This window comes from Sparus aurata, chromosome 4 (genome assembly GCF_900880675.1).
Source record: "Sparus aurata chromosome 4, fSpaAur1.1, whole genome shotgun sequence".
NCBI lineage: Eukaryota > Metazoa > Chordata > Actinopteri > Spariformes > Sparidae > Sparus > Sparus aurata.
In genome coordinates, this window is record NC_044190.1 from 30,559,328 (window position 1) to 30,577,323 (window position 17,996).

At 41.0% G+C, this 17,996-nt stretch overlaps 1 protein-coding gene across 2 annotated transcripts in view; it reads right to left on the reverse strand.

The window, feature by feature from the left end:
- The window catches only part of ush2a (Usher syndrome 2A (autosomal recessive, mild)), a 200,278-nt gene that overhangs the window by 4,094 nt on the left and 178,188 nt on the right, over nt 1–17,996 (reverse strand). For both annotated transcript variants that reach the window (XM_030415480.1, XM_030415478.1), the window contains exons 75-91: nt 14,988–15,069; nt 14,742–14,887; nt 13,537–13,878; nt 13,012–13,373; nt 12,523–12,892; nt 11,814–12,095; nt 11,533–11,702; nt 9,970–10,300; nt 3,750–3,956; nt 2,973–3,065; nt 2,608–2,753; nt 2,372–2,490; nt 1,899–1,997; nt 1,627–1,803; nt 782–865; nt 469–610; nt 263–350 (exon numbers count right to left, since the gene is read on the reverse strand). In XM_030415480.1, the coding sequence (XP_030271340.1) occupies nt 263–350; nt 469–610; nt 782–865; nt 1,627–1,803; nt 1,899–1,997; nt 2,372–2,490; nt 2,608–2,753; nt 2,973–3,065; nt 3,750–3,956; nt 9,970–10,300; nt 11,533–11,702; nt 11,814–12,095; nt 12,523–12,892; nt 13,012–13,373; nt 13,537–13,878; nt 14,742–14,887; nt 14,988–15,069 (3,240 nt within the window). The remainder of the gene's footprint in view (nt 1–262; nt 351–468; nt 611–781; nt 866–1,626; nt 1,804–1,898; nt 1,998–2,371; nt 2,491–2,607; nt 2,754–2,972; nt 3,066–3,749; nt 3,957–9,969; nt 10,301–11,532; nt 11,703–11,813; nt 12,096–12,522; nt 12,893–13,011; nt 13,374–13,536; nt 13,879–14,741; nt 14,888–14,987; nt 15,070–17,996) is intronic.

Genomic DNA, 17,996 nt, shown 5'->3' on the forward strand with positions numbered 1-17,996 from the left:
AGAAAAAACAGAGTTTTGATTCAGTCACCTGGTGATTTATACAAATCAAACAACATGGTTGTGAAACTGTCTTATTTGTCCCTTTGTGTTACATCCCCTCCTTTACTTCCTAACTTTTCAGCTCTACTTAGACTTCTAATTCTTTATAAACCGAACCACATCTCTCCGTCTCTCTGTGTTACTGTCTCTCTCTGTTACTGTCTCCCTCTCTCTGTGTTCTCTAAGTCTCTCTTATCGCTGCTTGCTCCTCTGATCATCTCACCATGTACGTCTCTCCTCCAGCCTTCCTGGTCTTCTGTAGCATGACCAGCGGAGGGCGCTCTCTGGCTGATGGATTCTTCCTCAGGGCTCTGAGAAAATTAGACAAAACAATCACACCCTTTTCTACTTGTTCTTATTCACTTGAAATTGTCTGTTTTCAAGTTGTGCTTTCAACCTTTCACATGCTGCATGTTAACATTAGAATACCTCTGCAGCACTAGACCCAGCAGTAAGGCGAGCAGAAACAGACCCAGCAGGGTCAACAACAAGATGAACCACAGCTCAGAGTAAACTGGTGCAGCCGACATGCTCACGCCCTGTTTATCACTGTCTTCAGGCTCAGGAGGAGCTGCAGGGAGAGAGACAGAGAGACAGAGACAGAGAGAGAGAGAGAGAGAGAGAGAAAATGAGGATTGAAGGATGATTGAGGATGAATCAGAATATTCAGATTCAGGTTTGATTTTACTTTAGGATTGATTCATGCAGTGTGTATGTGTGTGTGTGTGTGTGTGTAGGTTACCTAGGCCTGTGGCAGGACTATATCTGATGGTGGGAGTGCTGGCACTGCCGCTGTTTGTGGTGCAAGTCACCTGAAATGACAGAGCTGAGAAGAACAGAGACAGAAAATATTTTACATTAAAATGAAGTGAGGATATTCTGTAAGGTTCATGCTGCATCAGACTTCTAGCCAACTGTAAGACTGCTCACATACATAAAATGAAATCAGATTTGAGGTTGAGATGCATCTGTAAATACAAACAAAGATGTTTGCTTTGGAAAGTAAGAGAGAAAACACACTTCTGTGTTTTTAATTTGAAGGAAACTACTTTCTAGCCACGATTTTCTAGATGCTTTTCCTGTCGAAACTCCAATTGTCTTAACCTCTGTCAACTCCTAATTCTCTAAAATATTCTTAACAGATCAGCAGTTTCCATCAGTCAAAAGCCTGGCTTGCCCTCAATATCCACCTGACAGCCAATCAATTAAAAAATGGGGTGAAATTTGCAGACTAAACTTTAACAGACACTTAAATCTGATATAGGTTCATGATATTAGTAGCTTATTGTTTGTTATATGGCCCGTACAGCAGTCAGCTAAATAATTTAAACAATATTTTATCACTAACTGTACCAATATTAAAGGACTGGTATTTTTCATTTATTACTTTATGTTTTTATTTTCTTCAGCAGCAGTCTAAGACCTTACTAAATATGTGTTTTAAGTACATTGCCTGCAAAAGTGTGTATTTTTCTAATTGCAGCTGCTCTATTTTTTATAAGTAGACATTCCTCCTAAGAAGTTACCACCTTGCACAAACGTGTAAGTGTGTGTGTATGTGTGTGTTTTGTGTGTGTGTGCTCTTACTTTTCTGGGAGGTGCGTGGAATATAGAGATAGCTGTAGAAGCCAGTATAGACCCTCAGCTGGCTCTCAGTCACACTGAACTCCTTCAGATAGCCGTTGATGGCGAAGGACCCCGTCCAGTCCAGCCAGATAACTGTCAGGTTACTGTCCACTGAGAAAGGAGATACATACTGGGGGGCTGGAGGGAGCGAGGGAGACAGAGAGGAGGGGTTGTGTTTTTATTTTTCTTATGACTGCATAGCTGGGAGGGTTGAGGAAGTGGTGATGACTTACCTTCGCTGAGTGTGGTCACATTCGTCCAGTTGGAGGCAGTGCTGCCCATGTTGTTGAAGCAGGCAGCTCTCAGCTGATAGGTAGAATACGGTTGGAGACCTGCACAGATTGGTTCAGTTGTTTATTTAGACAGAACATCCAACACAAGGACAGAAAAACGGGAAAACACATATGCAAGTACATATCTCCACCTTTTCTCTCTTACTGCATATTAATTATTCTTATTCACAAAGCTAATACTGTCCTTCTTTACATGGTGGTCAGTCTTAATAGATCTCCTGCTTTTGTATCATTAATGAGTCATTCATTATTAATAATTCTTAACTTAACTGGTTTTACACTTTTTTAATTGTGGTCATTGTTCATCTTTTTTTATTCTACCCTTTCTTCTTCCTAGTGATATTTCAGTGATGCCATCTTGCACAGGGTTTTGGTACTTAAAATATCTTGACTTGACATAAACATAGACTGACCTGTCACATTGTAGCTCCGCCTTTTGCCAAAGAAGCAGATTTCTACCGGTCCTTCAATGCAAGGGAGGGGTACAGGCTGGAGGGGCTGCGGGCAAGGTGATCTGACATGTAGCTCGCAGCTGGAAACACAGAAAAAGAGGGAATAAGTTGGAGAGATTATAATACCTGTATCTGTTTATGCAGTCCGTCTGAGTCAGTAATGTGCCGATAGTTTCACCTGTTTGTTTTCTACTCACCTCTCAATCACTCCATTAGGCTCCCAAGGCTCGTCCCATTCCAGCTGAACAGAGCGGGAGGTCAGGGTGACGGGGCGAGGAGGAGGCTGCTGGGCTGGAGGGGCGGCCAGGGTGTGGAGCTTACTCCGTGGACCCTGACTACAGCACTGCCAAATGTTCAAAACAGAGATTAGTACCTCTGCTTTGTTACATATGAAGAGAACTAATGCATCATCCTGACGGTCACAATTTTATGTAAATCAAGATGCCAAACACTATAAAGGCCTACAACATTTAAAATAAAACCAGATTAGAAACAGAATCTGAGATCTCACTTTCATGACAAAGCAGAGCCGTTATGTCTGACTATATAACAGTTTTATTACCTGATAACAAGTGCAGGCCTCTACTCCTACCCAGTACTGGGTGTAAGGACGTAAACCATGAAGTGTCTGCTGGTTGGACGTACCCTCTGAGAGCTAGAAGAAGAGGACAGTGTGGGGGTGAGTTTAGGTTTTGAGTGACGTAGCATTCAGAAACATACAGACAGAATAATTGTGATGTGCTGATATCAACAACAGTGACTTCCAGTTAGCCCAGTGGCCATTGATTTGCATTGTGGAGACATCTGAAATCAACCAACTTGTTTATTTCTGTTGTCATATTCAGCTGTAACTGTAACATTTAAAGATATATAGTTTTACATGGTTGTCCGACTTATCTGACATTTCTGTGTTGTTCGGCTAGCGTCTTTGATAAACCAAATCTTTTTACCGCCAGTAAGACAAACTGCTAGAATTGGGTAAACAACAAGATGTCCTTTTAGTCTGTGGCTCAACAGGTGAATTATGTTGTTAGTGTTGTTCATAATGAGATATTAATGCATCAAAGATTATTTTATGATGAATTTGATATATAACATTAAATCATCAAAAAAGGAAATTAAGTCTATGTAATCCTGTACATGAGGCAGGGGTCTTCTACCTGGAAGTGACTGTAAACAAACATATGTTTCTATAGCGGATGGGCCACAAACACAGAAGAGGAGAGAGCGAGGAGTGAGAGAATAATTACAGAAAATGGAGGACTGGACAGTACAGAAATCAAACATAAACCTCCATTCAAGTTACATGAATTATTTAGAGTAGTATTATGTTATTTACCAGAGTGTGGTTGTTGTAGTTCAGTGAGAACACTCTGTAAAGACTAACAATCCCATTTGGACGGGCTGGAGGAGGAATGTCCACGACTGCTGAGGTCGCTGAAACACGCAGGAAAACAGGCGGGCCTACACCCTCAGGAGGGGCAGGTCCCGTTCTCCCATTGGTCCACGCGCTGGCAGAACGACCGGCTGAATTCACTGCCCACACCTGTATGTAAAAGAACTCAAATCAATCAATGACATCGTGAAAATTCATTCACATTTTATAACCGAGGGTGGAAAAATACAAAAGTGAGAGCCAGACATAAACTTTTCCCTTGCATCATTAAGATTTCAGACGCATTTTATTTACTCTTAATGATGAAAGCTTCTCTTGATTAGCCAGTTTCCACCAGACCACGAAAAAGGATATAAGTCAGTTCAGTGGACCATCCATCAAAACTACCATCAGCAGTGAGAGCAAAACCTTTTCAACATGCAACCCAACACTAACATATCTGCATGACAATTACTTTTCACCTTCATCAAGGAGTTATTCTCTCTCTCTCTCTCTCTCTCACACACACACACACACACACACACACACACACACACACACACACACACACACACACACACACACACACACACACAGACTCTAATCTTATTTGTGTGCTTGTGTTGGGTATAATTAGAGGGTGTACACAGCACAGGGTCAGGCAGGGTGGAGATTTGCATGTGTAAGTCATCTGTAGCCTGTCAGAAGTAGTGCAGAAGGCAGATGGATGGGTCTCAGCTTCACTGTTGAAAGTGTGTGTGTCTGCGTGTGTGTTGTTTGTAGGTGCGAGAGCTGGTTTTGTGCGTTCGTGCGTGTGCATGCCAGCGTGTTAAGAGTTGAATTAACCTCAATAATAGTCAATTAGGCTGTGATCAATCAGACTGATTGATCTAAGTGACAGCACAGATGGACTGAGATGCGAGAGGGGGGAAGAAGAATGGAAGATGAAGAGACTAGGAATGGGGAGGGAGGAGGAGGAGGAGGAGGAAGAGGACAGGAGGAAGGGTGGACAAGGAACAAGGAGAAGAAGCAGGAGACCAGACAAAGGAAGCAGGACACATTTAAAGTTTTGCTGTCTTGTCATCTTGTGGCTCTAAACAAAGCTGCTTGGATTGTTACAGGTTTAGTTCTGCAGGTAAGGTTACATTGAAATTGTGTTTAGTTGGTGCATGTGCACACACAGACACTTTCACTTATCACTAAAACCGTATTAATGTGTTGCCAAACATTGCCTCTTTCACTTCCATAGACATATTTTACTGTAGCCTATGCTGTGTATTCAAATACACATTAAACACATTGATACGATTACTTTACAGCACTATGACAGTTGACTTCTTTGGAAGTTCTTTGTATGTAAACGAATACTATGGACTAAGGTGGTAGTTTTCCTCACTATGTATCCTGGATATTTGAACTTAAACAGCTGTATACCCACTGAGACTCCTAAAACAACGTGTCCTCTTGATGGTCAACATAATATTTTCAGTAGCGTTAATGGTAAACACTGCTTTTTACTGCTCTTACATGCTAGACTATTGTTTTCGTCTCAGATTTATAGCAGTTGCATCACCTTTGTTGTCACTCAATAAATCCATTTTACACAAACACAAAATTGTAGAGTCAAATGCAATCTAAATCCATTAAACTCAAAAAGGAACAGATACATCTGTCTTTTATCTGTTTATTAATACGTGTGACTTGGGACCTCGCCTCTACACTTTCCTCTCATAGAGGACAAGCTGGACTCATGAAACTGTCTGCTGCTTTTAAAGATGATGAGAGGAGCAGATGTGAATGGACATTGCTGTTGCTTAACCCCCTCCCACTGGCTGATTCTGCAGTTACCCTCTTAATAATGTATTCATCCCATTCAACTCTCTATTCCAGTTTTTGTGGTGCAGATTTCTGATTTATTTGCTAATCATAATATTTGATAACTCTAATGAACTTTATTCACTAACAATGCATTCAAACTGAAAAAAACTCTTGAGCAAAACACTACAAGGGTCTGTGGTGGCAGTGATCCAGGATCAACTTGAAGACTGTTATTGCACTTGTTATTGTTCTGACCGTTGTCTAGAGCAGCAGCTGAGAACACAATCAGGGACTAAGCCTGTCTTATTTGTGCTTTCTATTGCTACAAAAGAGCTCAAAAGGTGCAGTTCAGTTGTAGGACTTACTTAAAAACAAGCTTGGATAATTAATCAAAATGTAGCAATACTAAACATTAAGGCTCAACTAAACCTCAAATGAAATATTTTCGTTATCTCTATTTCTCATTAAAATCTAAATATTTAAAAATATAAAATATTAATTTTCATGAAATTCTCAAAACTGATGAAGTTGAAATCATTACTGACGATGAAGTTATATGAGAATAGAAAAGTAGAGGAAAATAAAATAAAAAAATACAACTACACTTATCACAAGAGTGTAATAATAACAACATGTTTAGTTTTAGGTTACAGTTTCACACACTTTACATTGTAAATCGTTTACATTGTGTATGATCAGTCTTTAAGGACATTGTCGATACTGTCATGTGGCGTATGAAGAAAGGGGATGCTGGGAGGGAGGGCAGGAAGAAGGAAGAGGGATAGGTGGAGAGATGGAGGAGAGAGTGTACATTAGGTAAAGGGCATTCTGTCAGACTGATAAGTAAAGGTCGAGGAGAAGGGTGACTGTAAGAAATGCCCCCATAGTGTTTGTGTAAAGTAGGTATGTGACAAAAAGAAGATGACCACAAATTAAAATTTTATTGGCCAAATCTACAATTTGAGACTCAAAATTCAATAAGAAAAAATGTAGGTGTTTTATGCCCTGATAACTGTTATTTCCCTTTAAATTCTTCTTTTAAAAAAGAAAAGGACAACCACAATTTTTTTACAAAGGCCATTTGGTCAAATTTAAATATCTAATTTAAAATATTTCACCAGTCAATTGGGAACTAACTGTTAAACACAAAAACAAAAAAGAAGAGTCACTAGATGGCAGAAGGGTACTTTACAACAGTTTAGGTTTATTCACTCCCAAAAGCCACACTTCTTGCAGTGTGTACTAATTGTCGCTTTTGTTTTCTTCAGGACACTTCCATATGTGCACAAGTGGACTAAGGTCAAAAGAAAATAAACACTTGGAGAATCACAGATCCTGCTTTTGATTTGAAATCTTGACATCACAATTTATCTGCCATGAAAACTAATCTTTTGATATTATTAGTGTGTTTCAAAACAGTGACTGTGTCACACTTAGTTGTTAACTTCTAACATCAACTCAACATCAGCTCCTTTAGCAACAGACTGATACACCCCAAGTGTGTGATGGAGAGGTATAGCAGGTCCTTCCTTCCTGCTGCTGTCAGACTGTACAACCAGCACTGCTCCCAGTAGACCTCACCCTGTACTCTGCACTGTGCAATATGTCTGTACAAAACTAATTTCTGTTTTTGCACTATCTGGTCAATTTCCTTAACACCCATATTTATTATTTATATTAAAAATCTGTATAAAAATTGCTGTTAATTTTGCACTACATCATGTAAATATGTATATATGTCTATTCTATTCTATTTCTTCCCTTTTTAATTATATTGTTTATTTTTGCTATTGGTTTTTGTTCTGTAATATTCTGTCGCTGCTGGGACAAACAAATTTCCCCGTCTGCGGGACATTAAAGGATTTCTGATTCTGATTCTGATTCTGAACCAGATGAGGAAACATTGCCACTGGCTAAATCTGGCACATCAAAATAATGTAAATTAAGAAATGCTCCTGCTTCTAAGTAAATGAAGTAATATAAACACTGATAACACGATGAGAACCGACAAAACTAAGTTTTCTTTTTTCTTGTCTCTATGTTAGCAGTCAATTTTACTGTCATTCTGCCAGCAATGTCTTAGTTTGACCTTTTATTTTATTTCTTTTTATATATTGCTGTTATCATAATCACATTTGCAGCCCCATATTACTGGAACAGAGTCCTTAGAAAGGATGTAAAATGTCTGGAGAATAAAGTGCATTAGCATCGGGTGAAATAAAAAGTTTATGTAGTTTCTACCCAGGAACTGTGACTCGACTTGTTGCTTAAAATAGTTTTCATTAAATTAGATCCTGCCATCACACACAAATATAGCCCTCGCAGTGAAATGTTTCTACCCAGCAACAACCATGTTCTTCCCCTGGTAGCAACAGTTAAAGCCTCGATGTGACGCAAAGGCTTTGGGCTTGATTAAGAAGTTTGTGCCACATAGACAGAACAGAGAAAAAGTTCAAAACTAAAAGTCAGTCCAGACCACCTTACCCTTGATCCACAGCTAAAAGGTAGAACTCATCCCCTCGTCCTTGTATCATCCACAGACTTTTTACTGCTTTCTCTCCTCTCGTCTCCTATTGGGCCATGATTCGGCTTATTAGACACAAAATAAAAATATACGCTGTTAGCTGGCATGGCAGCGAGGGAGCCGCCATGGCAACAAACGACTTCAGGAAACTATCAGACAGTCTTCGAGCCTTTTTATTGGACGGTGGGACTGCGGACTTGATTCGGGCTCTCTGATAGGCCGACAGAGCTACTTGGCGGGTGCATCTACTTGGGGTGAAGGGGCTAAGTTGTGTGAAAGTGGGCAGTAATTAAAACCAAGCATAAAGCTGTCAATAGGAGCTTATGACCCAGTGTAATTAGCCTAATATGATTTCTCTCTCTGCACTGTGCTGTGCTAAACTGAACTGACTTATCGTCCTTGTGTACGCCTCAAACACAGGGAGAGAGGAGGAGAGCCAGATAGGTACACAGACAGATTAACAGCTAAATAAAAATAAAGCCAGGCAGATGGATGAAAAGACAGATGAGCAGGTAGAGGATAAACAGGTAGATAGATTGGCAGACACTGAGACAATTACAGAAACTTATTTGCATGATAAATAACTTCATATGAATATCAAAATATTTATACCATTTCTTCTCTTCTCTCTGACACCTCAAACACACACACACACACACACACACACACACACAGATGTTTACATGCACTCACAGGAGTACAGCTGTGTACATGTGTTCATGGACATCACACATATACCACCACCTTGTCCACGTACCTCAATCCCCCACTGACAAATCCTCAGGGGACGTGTAGCGGTCACCATTAAAAGGTCTTTCCAATACAAGCTCTGTTACCAAGGGGCCTAACAGTTAATTCGATTGGCTGGCTGGTAATCAGGAAGTGGGGTGCTCTGAGGGCCCGGTGATTAATGGCTCTGTTGCCCGCCCGTCATCTCCCAAAGCTCCTCCCTTCCTCCCTCCCTCCCCTCCTCCTGTCATAAATTAGGACCCTCGTAAATAAAGACGGCACCACAATCAGGCAAACTCAATCAATTACACAGGTTCTCTGGCCTCGGCTCGTATGTCTGACAGGCAGGAATGCTAATGTTATTGTTGCTTCCAAAGGGCTAGCCTGTCAATTAGTGTACCAACGCACGGCACAGCAGCATGAATATGGACCCTGCCATTTAACACCTGTCTGATCACTCGGCTTGTGTGTGTTTGTCTGTGTATGTCTGTGTTGTAGACGCCTATATACGTTGAGGTGTGCATGTGATCTGTGTGGATGAGGGGATACTTGGAAAACATTTTATTGTGAAAACAGGCAACATCTTCTGATGTGTCAGTCACATCTGGTCTCTTCTCCAAATGAGGCTTAAGGATCACAATAAAAGCTTTAACTCTGTTTCCATAACAGAGGACAAGAAAGAAGTAAGCATAGTTGTAATAGCTAACACAGTTTACAGCTACTTAGGTGGACCATGTTCTTTACTTATCATATTTCTGTGCATGTAGTTGCCAGTTGCACTTGTGTTAATTGTTCTGCTATCATTTCTGTAACCCAAATCGACAGATATAGGACAACAGTAATTCTTTTCCCCTTCAAGAAATAAGTCTATTGTATAAAATTTGTTTTAAAAAATGTCTTTCTTTCTCATTTGAATAAAAACAAAAACCAATTTAAAAACTTAAGGATGCATCATAAAACCTAGTTGTAGTAGAAGCTTTGGTTTCCATTTCCTCGCCTATCTGGATGAATATTAATTCAGCGAGTTGAATTTTACTTGGATTAACCAGCTAATATTAGCTATAATTCTTATTTTCTAAAAAAACAATTGTATTACTGTACAGCGAGTTGTACCTGATACTGGTATACAGTGTAAGGCTGGAGGGCTTCGTCTTTGCAGGTAGTGGAGATATTCCTGTAGACAAGTGTTGCTGTGTCACCTCTGCTGGTGTCAGTGGTATGGTCCAGCCTCCGGTACACCTCATAATGAAGGACTCTACCATTTGGCTGAGCTGGAGGGGACCAGGTGAGTAGAAAGGTGGTGTGTAGGCCGCTGTGTGTGTCGGGCTGGAGGTCTAACAGTGGCACAGTTTGCCCAGCAGGGGGAGCCTCGAGAGTGAGTACAGGTGACCAGTCGCTCGAGGAGCAGCCCAGTGCCGTGCAAGCCTCCAGCCTCACTTCATACCTACACACACATAAAGAAAAAGATTTTTTTTAAAATATATATATGCTCTAGTTAGTGAAATGTATAGTACACTTGTGAGAAAGAAGCATACCTTTAAAAATCAACATTATTAGCAGCATGTTTGAATAGATGTGTATCTCAACCAAATGTCTAATTTGAGAGCACTGGTGTTTATTTTGGAGACACACATGAATAAAGGAGCTGATGGAGAGGAGTGAGGGGGAGAAAAAGAGGGAGAAGGTGATGAAGATGAGTTGAATGGATGGAAGGTCATCTGAGAGAGAGAGAGACGTGGGATGATCTTTAGATGATAAGGTTGATGAGCTTTTATTATCTGAATCTTATCAGCACACACACGCTCACAAATGAACGGTCACACAACCAGGCACACTGACATGTACACACAACTGCAGCTGCATACGCACCCTCACAGGCACGCACACACGTACACCACTGTTGTGTTATTCCTTGCTTTGAAACACCACAGTCTTGATGATTACGTTATGCCAGCTTGTTTAAGAGGTTGTTTTTCACCAAATCAAAATACCAAGTGCACTGCTATCCTAAATTATAGCACAGGCTTCAGAAATACAGCTTTTTACTTGTTGTACATAATTTTCTCTTTACCAGATGTTTTTTCATGTTGAAGTGAAACACTGAGAGAAGACATTAATTGTTTGTTGGGAAAGGTGTTTCTCTTTTTTTTTTACGGTGGTTACTTTGGCTCCTTCTCTCTGTCTTTTTAAAACCTATTAATCCAAGTTGATGCCAGTTTTTTATGGGTCCACTTTAAGTTTAATCATTTTAAAATATATAATAAAAGTTCACCACCTACTTTGAAAGAATGCATTGACTGATTGTTTTTAAGAAAATGAAAGTTATTTATTGATTGCAATAAGGGTGAAGTGAACCGACTTGTTAACTGCACAACAGTCCCTGGGTTGTGTTATTCTTTTTACCAAGAGATGGCACTCTGTTCCCTTTTTATTATCGCTCACTCTGATCTCCTATTTCTCCCCATATTTCCTTTATCACAGTACTTATTACACAGGAAAATAGGGAGCTGTGTTTTTAAGTTTTTTCCAGATCATTTTAGGCATGCAGTTTATGGAAAATGTAAATTCTTCGACCTTCAGCTTGGTAATGAAGAAAAAAAAGACATACTCTTCTGAAAATATTTTGCTGCACAGAAAACACACAGTGAACTGTGCTGTAGATCTGCTTTAACTGACCTGTGGTAAGCAGCCAGCCCATGCAGGGTGGTGTGTCGGTCAGAGAAGTCCCTCTCCTCTGCAGTAAACACAGTGCTGGTGACGCTGAGCTGGACTGGATCTCTTTGATGCACAGTGTAACTCACAATGTCTCCATTAGGACGGGCTGGAGGACTCCACTCTACTCTCACCTGGAAAACAGGCAGCACACAAACTTTTTAACAACATTTAAAAGATGGTAGGAAGAAGTAATGTCATGATTCAGCTGTTACTTAAATGGACTGGGTAGATCAGTGGCTCACCTGGCTTGGTCCCAGAGGCGTCAGTGTGGGGAGACCGACACCAGAAGGAGCTGACGGGTGAGTCTTTGCTGTGGCCGCCGCGCTGCTCACTGCCCCTTTACTGTTGTTGGCCCTGACAACGTAGCTATATTCCACACTTGGCAAAAGTGTAAAGTCGTGGTAATGGGTTTCAGTGCCAACGTAGATGACTTCACCATCCCTGCGGAGCTCATACCCAGTGATGTTGCCATTAGGGTGCTCTGGTGCTCTCCAGCTAACCTCCACTGACTCTGGACCAGTGACCTATAAAGGAAAAAGGTCAAAGATCACATCAAACAGAGCTTCTAAATGCATGAACTGTAAATTGAAATAATGAACATAAGGTCAATGAAACAAGTGAAAATTTACCAAAAACAAGTGTCCTATGTTTCACTGAAATGCTGCTTTATAGATTATTGTTTCTTAATTATTGTTTCTTATAGTATAGTCTTATGAATTATTTTGACTTGAAATTAGACAAATATAATTTTTTAAGATGTATCAAGCAATGATTCTACTCATAACAGTATCATTAGTTATAGTTAGAGAGGTTTTCCAAATTCAAGCAAGAGGGAATTTCAATTCTCTTGATGAGCCATGAAATGTTTTCAATACTTTGAAATGCACAGATTTAGGTATTGTTCACTTTGTACCACAGCTTTCACTGCAAGTCAAACATCAACAAACGCACCTTAAGAGTCGGGGCAGCCAGGCCAGTGGGTGGAGCCTCCTCAGTCAAAATGGACATGGTGGTGCTGGTGGTGCACCCACCACTGGTGCAAGCTATAAGTACCAGCTGATACGATGTGTGTGGCCGCAGATCTGACAACACTGCAGTCAGAGCTCTGCCACGATAAGATTCTTCGTCATTCAGTTTCAGCACATATTCTGTCACCTCCCCGTTTTGTGATGCTGGTTTGCTCCAGGAAATGTTGATACTACTGGATGTGATGTTGTCCGCTGTGGGGGCTTCCACCGTGGCAGGTGGAGCCTCTAGAGTTGTGATGTTGGTAGGGGGGCTGATGGTGCATCCCTCAGACGTGCAGGCTATGACTGAGTAGCTGTAGAAAACAATAGGATATAATAAAAGCTAAATCGTCTCTATTAAAATGATTGATTTGTTTGAGGTGGTTATTTGTAATCCCCACAAGGAGACATTCAGGTTAGTGAATAGAAATACCTATACGTTGAGAACGGCAGGAGGTCTTCATCGGTGTATCTGAGGACAGTAGGGTCAAAACTAAATGAGAAACTGACATTGTTTCTCTGAATCCTGTAGGACTGAAGCACCCCGTTGGGCTCCAGAGGAGGAGTCCAGGACACCAAAACCTCACTGGGCTGGCCTTGGATATGACTCACTGTTGGGGGGGCTAGACCCCGAGGAGGGGCCTGTCTGGTTGTCACAGTAACCCAGGGGCTGCCGGCGTGTCCAGCAGGGTTATGACTATGGACACTGAACTCATACTGTGTCCAGGGACGCAGACCGGTCACTGTATATGAGAAAGTGTCCCCATGTTGTGGGGATGATTCTCTGAACAGCACCTATAGGATATAGATGTGGATGAACAAGGCTGATGAGCTGTACAGTATGAATATAAGTTGAAAATGACACCTGTGATATTTGCTGTAATTTTATGTAATGATTTCTTAATTACTGACAAAAGGTCAGATTGACCATGTGAGATGCGTCTTTAGTTTCACCCACCTTTCCCCTTTCAACAGCCTCATCATTACTTCTTCCCCTCCCCACCTCCTCCACACTTCTCCCAAGTAATAAATACTCTCCGATTGGCCCGTTAGGGTGGGAGGGAGGGCCCCAGGTGAGTGACACACAGTCTGGGCCAACAAAGAGAGGTCTGGGAGGGGGCTGGGAGGCAGGTGGAGCAGCTGCTGTGGTGATGTACTGAGGTGGGGTACGTGTGCATCCTGCTGAGGTGCACGCTTCAAGAGTCAAAGAATACACTGTCCAGGGCTCCAAACGACGAAACAGGAAGTTGCGTGATAGTCCACTGAATTCCAGGTTCCCCTCACTATACAAGTTATACATCTGGAAAGGAAGAGACAGGACGTGAAGAAGGGAAGAGGGAAAGAGGGAAAGAAAAGTATCCAGGAGGAGGAGAGAAAGAGAATGTGGGTTAAAGTAGGACATAATTGGAACACAGGAGGAATGACGATGTGGTAATTAGAGCCTGACTAATTTATTAGTTAGGCGATATTAATGCCTGTTATTGGCCTATCAGATATATATCAGTACGGCATCTGTGCTGTCTGATATGAAAACTTTTTTTAAAGAGATTATAATGCAGAAAAAGTTTGCTCATAATTTAGACAATAAACTAAAAACATCCATTCTTTATTTTTTGGCTTTGTCACAAGTGTCTGATGACCACAATTATTTTCATATTTATATTGATATCTGAATTTTTTACTCAAATATATCAATATCAGCATCTAATAGTCAATGGTCGGTCTGGCTTTAGTGGTGATGTGTGTTTGCTTGACTTTATTGGCTTCAGGTGTCCATGTATATGCAAATCAGCTGCTGAATTACATGGGTTAATTGTGTGTCTGATTATTTTCATAATTCACTGATTTATCGTTTAGTCTATAGTAAAAAAAATGTGAAAATGTTAGTCACAATTTCACAAAGTGATGTCTTCAAATGTCTTCTTTTGTCAAACTAATAGTCCAAAGCCCCAAGATTTTTTATTTACTATCATAAATAATAAAGAATAGAAGCAAATCCTCACATTTTAGAAGGTGTAATATTTTGGCTTAAATAGTTGGCAATTAATTTCCTTATGACTAATCGATCATCTTATTGGCGCAGCTCTAACCTGAGGAGCACTGTTTCATCTGCTCAGTGCTGTGTATGCACTTTGATGTGTGTTCTGTGTTTCTTGTTTGTACCGTGATGATTCCATTTGGAGCACTTGGCTGATCCCAGCTCAGCAGTAATGCCCTGCCCTGCTCTCTCTGCTCCACTGTGAAGTTGGCCAGGCCAGCCGGAGAAGCCTCCAGGGTCCTAATGCCTATCCACGGACTGAATACGCTACCTGAAGGGTCACAGAACTAGACTCAATAGAGCGATTCAGTTGTCGGCGATATGATTTATCACTGATATTTTAAATGAGCTAGTGATCGTAATGAGCATACCTGCATCATTCACAGCTTCCACTCGTAGACTATATTCACTGTACGACTCAAGGCCATAGACTGTTGCTTCAAGGACTGAACCCTGAGAGAGAAAGAGAGACCAAGGAATGACATTACAGATGGATAAGTACAAGTGCAAAGATGCAAAAAAAGAAGGAGAAAGTTGGACAGAGAGATGAGAAGGAGATAGTTGTAGGGAGACGGAGTGAAAAAAGAGGGAAGACAAAGGACGGACTGGGCAAGAGTTAAAGGAAAACAAATAAAAGAGCAGAGATGGAAATGGAAACAGGGAAGTGGGTTGCGTGCCACAGTGAGAGAAGAGAGCGAGAGGAAATTAGTTACACAAACAAATCCTGCATGAATAAAAACCAGTGCATTACTCATTAAAATGGGCGAATGAAAAGGAACAGGGAAACAATGGTGAGCTAAGATGACATGACATGGGATTTGTGATATCAACATTTCAACATACAGCCTCTGCCATGGTAAAGTAAGTAGACGCCAGAGAAGTGGCAGAGACGGAGAGAGACTGGCAGACAGGCAGCCGTCCCTTATGGGTGAATTCAAAGCTTCCAGATTGAGTGTTTATGTCACACATGCACCCTTTCATAACACACACACACACACACACACACACACACACACACACACACACACACACACACAAACACACAAACACATAAAGAGTGAGTGTGCCAGTAGCTTTAGGCAGTGGGACCCAGCCCAACACCCTGGCAGACACAGGGGCAGTGTGTATGTGTGTGTGTGATACAGTGGGAACACCATTTACTAATTGATAAGAGACACACTGTTGTTTCAAAAGGCCCTGGCGTGCAATGACATGGTAGTCAGGGAGCACTAGGCTCCAGGATGTAGCATTGCCTGTTTGTTTGTTTATGAATGTGAGCTTTAAAGCAGCCATGAGAGTGATGTCTCTCTGTGTGAGAACCTATCTGTTATGAATGTACAACACAGTAGGCTATAGTTTTTTCATGTGTTGAGTCTGCAGTTTTTAAAAAAAAAATTCATCTGTTTCAGGACCGTATGCTTTCAAGCAAGCATATGTGAAGAGATTAACTGGTAACCCACTTCAATGCAGTGGGCAAGAGGATCAAAAAGGCTCCAATTCAGACTGAATCAAATGAAAACCCTGACAAATCACCGTAGCGTGGCACCAAGGATGAACTGTCTGAACAACAAGCAGAATGCATGTATTCACTGTTTTCATGTCTGGGAGCCAACGTGTTTTTCATCCACAGTAAAATAGGATTAATAAGCCCCTAGACACCTAGACACAAGCTAAATCCTCCTGCAAATCACAGCACTTCTCAGTCGAGAGAGGGAGGGAGGGACGCGAAGAGTGAGACACGAGAGTGGAGAGAGACAGAAAAAGAAAGGGACAGTGGAAGTGAGACATGAGGCCGAAAAAAAGAGAGGAAAGAATGAAATTGAGTAAGGTGACGTAGTGCAGAGAATAAAAAAAGAGAGAAAAAATGTAAAAGGTGAGTAAGTTAATATCTAATGAAGGAAATACAAAAGACAGAAGGAGGAGGGAGAATGTGAGAAAGAGGGAGACAGAGAGGGAGAGATTGAGTGAATGGGTAAAAAGAAGGGGAAAGAAAGCTAAAGCGGGAGAGGAAAAAAAAAGATAAATGTGGCAAAGGGGAGAGACAGATTAAGTGAGCGAGAATGAGAGATCTCTCTACCTTAAAAGCCAGTGAAATATGTGAGGCATGTGGCCTATAAAGCGGTTAACATATGCACATTGTCAATAGCAGCATCTGGCGCTGGCAGCTTTTATAGGAGCGTGGAGACTCTGCTACACGCCTCTAGATGGCAATACATTCAAACACTTTATCACTGAAACACACCACATTAACAGCCCCACTCACACACACACACACGCACACACAACCAACAATCAAGCGCTGTGAAATCCGGCGCCTCGGCCTGCTAACTGCACACATGCAGACACACAGTAATCAAATGGTGTAACACTAAAACACACTACTATTACATTACATTAACAGCTCCCTCAATAACTGTTTCTCCCTCATACATACACATGTGCAGACACACACAAGCTTTCACAGTATCTCATGACACACGTATGAAGGAATGTGTCGGCATTTGGCAAAAACACACAAACACAACTGCTAATGAAATACTGACAGGAATAACAGTTCAGGTAACAATTAATCGATTAGTTGTCATGAATTCAATTAACTATTTCGAGTATTTCTTGAAGAAAAAAAAGGTAAAAATTCTCTGATTCCAGCTTCTTAATTGTGAATATCTGGTTTCTTTTCTACTCTATGACAATAAACCGAATATATGCTGATATATCCTTTTGTGGATGGAACAAGACGTTTTAAGACGACGTTATAGGCTTTGGGGAAACACTGATGGACATTTTTCATCATTTTCTGACATTTTATAAACCAAACAACTAATCAATCAATAGAGAAAATAGTCAACAGATTATCTGACAGTGAAAACAATCGCTGTTGTAAAAACTGAGCAGTGAGAATAGAAATTCACAACTTTATATTTATCCATTCATTTTCAGCACCAATTTATAACGATAGGCATTTATGACCTCACTCTAATATTTAGCCTTTAAACCTTTAAACTAGCATTAAACTGCTTTGGATAAAATTGTGGTGTTTTTGTTAAGCCTATTCTGGAGGGGAAAAAAAGGCCAACCTATGAACAGCGCATGACAAGCTACAGAGTACAATATGAAAGCAAAAAGATCCACGTCAACTTAAATACAGTGTGCAGGAGCATGTGCATGTGTGTGTAGATGATCAAAGTCACCAGTTAATCATGCCAAATGCACAAGAACAGAGGGCGAGCAAGAAGTCGAGAGAGAGAGAGAGAGAGAGAGAAGAGAGAGAGAGAGGGTGCAGAAAAAGACGAGAAGAGAGATTTTCACAGATGTAAAGGAAAAAGTGTAAACAAGAAAGAGGAAGAGAAGAGGAGACAATGATAGGGAAAGAAGCGAGG